This window comes from Sinocyclocheilus grahami, unplaced genomic scaffold (assembly GCF_001515645.1).
Source record: "Sinocyclocheilus grahami isolate Dianchi unplaced genomic scaffold, SAMN03320097.WGS_v1.1 scaffold2072.1, whole genome shotgun sequence".
In the NCBI taxonomy this organism is placed as follows: domain Eukaryota; kingdom Metazoa; phylum Chordata; class Actinopteri; order Cypriniformes; family Cyprinidae; genus Sinocyclocheilus; species Sinocyclocheilus grahami.
The window spans coordinates 63,805-67,005 of NW_015507251.1; the positions used below are offsets into that span (position 1 = coordinate 63,805).

Sequence of the window (3,201 nt, forward strand, 5' to 3'; positions counted from 1 at the left end):
TCCGTCTCTCCATCTATCTGTCCATCCATCCATCTATCCGTCTCTCCATCTATCTGTCCATCCATCTGTCTGTCCGTCTCTCCATCTATCTGTCCATCCATTCAACTATCTATCCATCCATCCATCTATCTGTCCATCTCTCCATCTATCTGTCCATCCATCTGACTATTCATCCATCCATCCAGCCATCTGTCCATCCATCCATCCATCATCCATCCATCCATCCATCCATCATCCATCCATCCATCCATCCATCTGTCCATCCGTCCGTCCGTCTATCTCTCCTCTTCACACTGATTTTCATCTATCTATCTATCCTTCCATCCGTCCGTCTCTCCTCTTCACACTGATTTTCATCTATCTATCTATCCATCTATCCTTCTATCCGTCTATCTGTATATCTGTCCATCCGTCCATCTCTCCTCTTCACACTGATCTTCATCTATCTATCTATCCTTCCATCCGTCCGTCTCTCCTCTTCACACTGATCTTCATCTATCTATCTGTCCATCTATCCTTCTATCCGTCTATCTATCCTTCCATCCGTCCATCTCTCCTCTTCACACTGATGTATGTTGGTTCTTTCAGGTGTTCCAGTCAAAGTCACGCATGTTAAAGAAGGAAAGTCCAGAGACACGGCGCTGGAGATCTTCTGCTATCTGAATGAGATCGGGTGAGCAGAACCTGCTGCCGTGCATGAAGCTCGTTAGAGTTCAAACTCCGTACTTACAGTCATGTCTTCAGGAGTGAGCAGCTGATCAGAGCTTGTGTTTCAGAAACGTCAGCTTGTATCCATTCATAATCAGCCATGTAAACGTACAAATGTCATTTGGTACAGTAAGTGTATGTGCATTTGTATGTATTTATTGATCAATAACCCACTCTCTGGTTTCTCAGTGGAAAGCATGGTGTGGGGAGAATCGATATCGTGGAGAACCGCTTTATTGGAATGAAGTCCAGAGGTACGAATCTCAATTTATTTTACAGTCATGCATTCATCAGATTTTTTATCCAAAGCAACTTACAGTGCCTTCAAGGTAAACATTTGATCAGTTCATGCATTCACTGGGAATCGAACCCATGACCTTGGCGTTTCTAGTGCCCATAAATGTCCATATATGAAACATATTGTCATATGAACTAAAAACATAGAAACTGGAATAATTTCATATATTAGCATACATATCTAGCCCATACAAATATGTATGTTAATGTACGTGTAGTAAAATGTTGGGCGTATATTTCTTGTACATGTATATCTATCCTAAAACCTGTCAATACATGTAAATGCATTACAAAAACATGTATAAATATACAGATTGTTTGTGTACATGTTTTAATATTGCCTTGCAATGGTTTTTCAAAGTACAGAAATTATTATAAAATTGTCTTATTACTATTATAATAGTGTAGGAATATTAATGTATTATTATTATCATTATTATTAATAATAACGTATGTATTAAATGACACACTTTTTTAATATACAATTATTTTTATAAAAAATAATTTTGTAATAGATAATAAAAAAACAAAAATGCAGAAATTATAATAATTATACTCCTATGTCATACAATGTAGGAATATTAATTATTATTAATCAAAATTAATTAGAAACTATGTATTACATTATACACGTATTTTAATATATAATAATTAGTATTTATTGTTTTGTAAAAAATATATATATAATACAGAAAATATGATACAATTATATTCATGTCATAACAATGTAGGAATATTAGTTATTATAAACAAAATAAATATTAAATTATAACACATTTTAATATATAATTGTTATATATATATATAATCATAATATTTTATAACTAAGATGGAAGAATGCCGTTTTTGTAACATGGGAAATATGATTATTAGCACAGGAATATCATTTAGTCATAATTTCTTTACTTTGACACAGTATTGCAAGGCAGAAATGGTGCAGAAATGGCTTTTAATTTCTGATCATCATCGCTGAAGCTTGCACTGATGTTTGATGTTTGTTCAGATGTTGGCGAAAGCTTTTCCTCGCTTTCGTCAAACACTTTCTGAAGAGCCGCGTCTGAGATGAATAAGTCGCTGTGTCTGGATTGTGTTTGGGTCTGATTGGCCAAGTGTCTTCCTCCACTGTCTCCGGAGTGGTTGTCTTCCCCAACGGTTCACAGAAGATCAGACCTATTCTTCTGAAAGTCAGCGTTTAGGATGTTCTCGGACCCTGACAGGCTGTGTTTATGTGACACGGTCCAGCAGAAGGAAGTGAACTAGCGCTTGTGCGTGTCACGCTCACTCAGACAGAACAACAAATCAGTGCAGAACCCGCTGAACTCATCCGTCACGTTCACAAGGCAGGAGTTATTTGATCGTCTCATGCATTCATCATGCATTTTCTGATTCTCTAAATGTTATCATAACTCTACAGCATCAAAAGAAATTAATGTTCATCAAGGATGCATTAAATTGATCAAAAGTGACAGTAAAGATATTTATATTACAAAAGATTTCTATTCCAAAAATTAAATTAGCACTGGTCCTCTCTTAACACAGGCTTAAATCGTGATTTTATCTATTAAAAATTAAAAAGAAAGTAAAAAATAAAAACGAATTCAACTGTAATATTCTGGAGGTCATGGTGATGATGTTTTTAGTTGACATTATAAAGGCTGGTATTTCTATAAAGATACACGTGTGTGATTATAGAAAACCATTCATACAATTATTTAGCTTTTATTTCTTTGTCTTGATCAAAATCTGCTAATATTTACAAATGAAGTCGATTTTACTTTTTGAAAAATCACCATGTAGTGAAATAGTTAAAATCATGATTTAAGGCAGCGTATATTAATGTGGGAATAGTGTTTAGTATTATTATATACTACTATAGTTTTTATTCATATTTTGAATTAGCTTTAATTTGTTATTTTTTAATTTTTAAAATATTATTATTTAGGTTTATTCTATTTTAGTTTTATTTCTAGTCATTTTAGTGCTTCAGCTTTTTAGCTGCCAATACAACTTTTCACATTTTTATTTAGTCTAAGTTTTTCAACTAATGATTTCAGCTTATTTCAATGAACACAGATGTGTGTAATAGTTTTGGTGAAAAAGGCATGTGTCGTGTCGCGGCCTCAGGCTTGAGTTATTAAGCTCTTTAAATCAGGTGCTGGTGTGTGTGTGAGTGTTTGTGAATGTGTGAATGTGTGT

The 3,201-nt window shown here is 34.1% G+C and overlaps 1 protein-coding gene and 1 long non-coding RNA gene across 2 annotated transcripts in view; both read left to right on the plus strand.

The window, feature by feature from the left end:
- ass1 (argininosuccinate synthase 1) overlaps positions 1–3,201 on the plus strand; it is a 33,147-nt gene that overhangs the window by 20,273 nt on the left and 9,673 nt on the right. The window contains exons 12-13 of the mRNA XM_016260400.1: positions 589–673; positions 898–962. Of these exons, the coding sequence (XP_016115886.1) occupies positions 589–673; positions 898–962 (150 nt within the window). The remainder of the gene's footprint in view (positions 1–588; positions 674–897; positions 963–3,201) is intronic.
- Positions 593–3,201, plus strand: part of LOC107573940 (uncharacterized) — a 7,409-nt gene continuing 4,800 nt past the window's right edge. Inside the window, exons 1-2 of the long non-coding RNA XR_001607597.1 lie at positions 593–673; positions 898–962. This is a non-coding gene — a long non-coding RNA (uncharacterized lncRNA). The remainder of the gene's footprint in view (positions 674–897; positions 963–3,201) is intronic.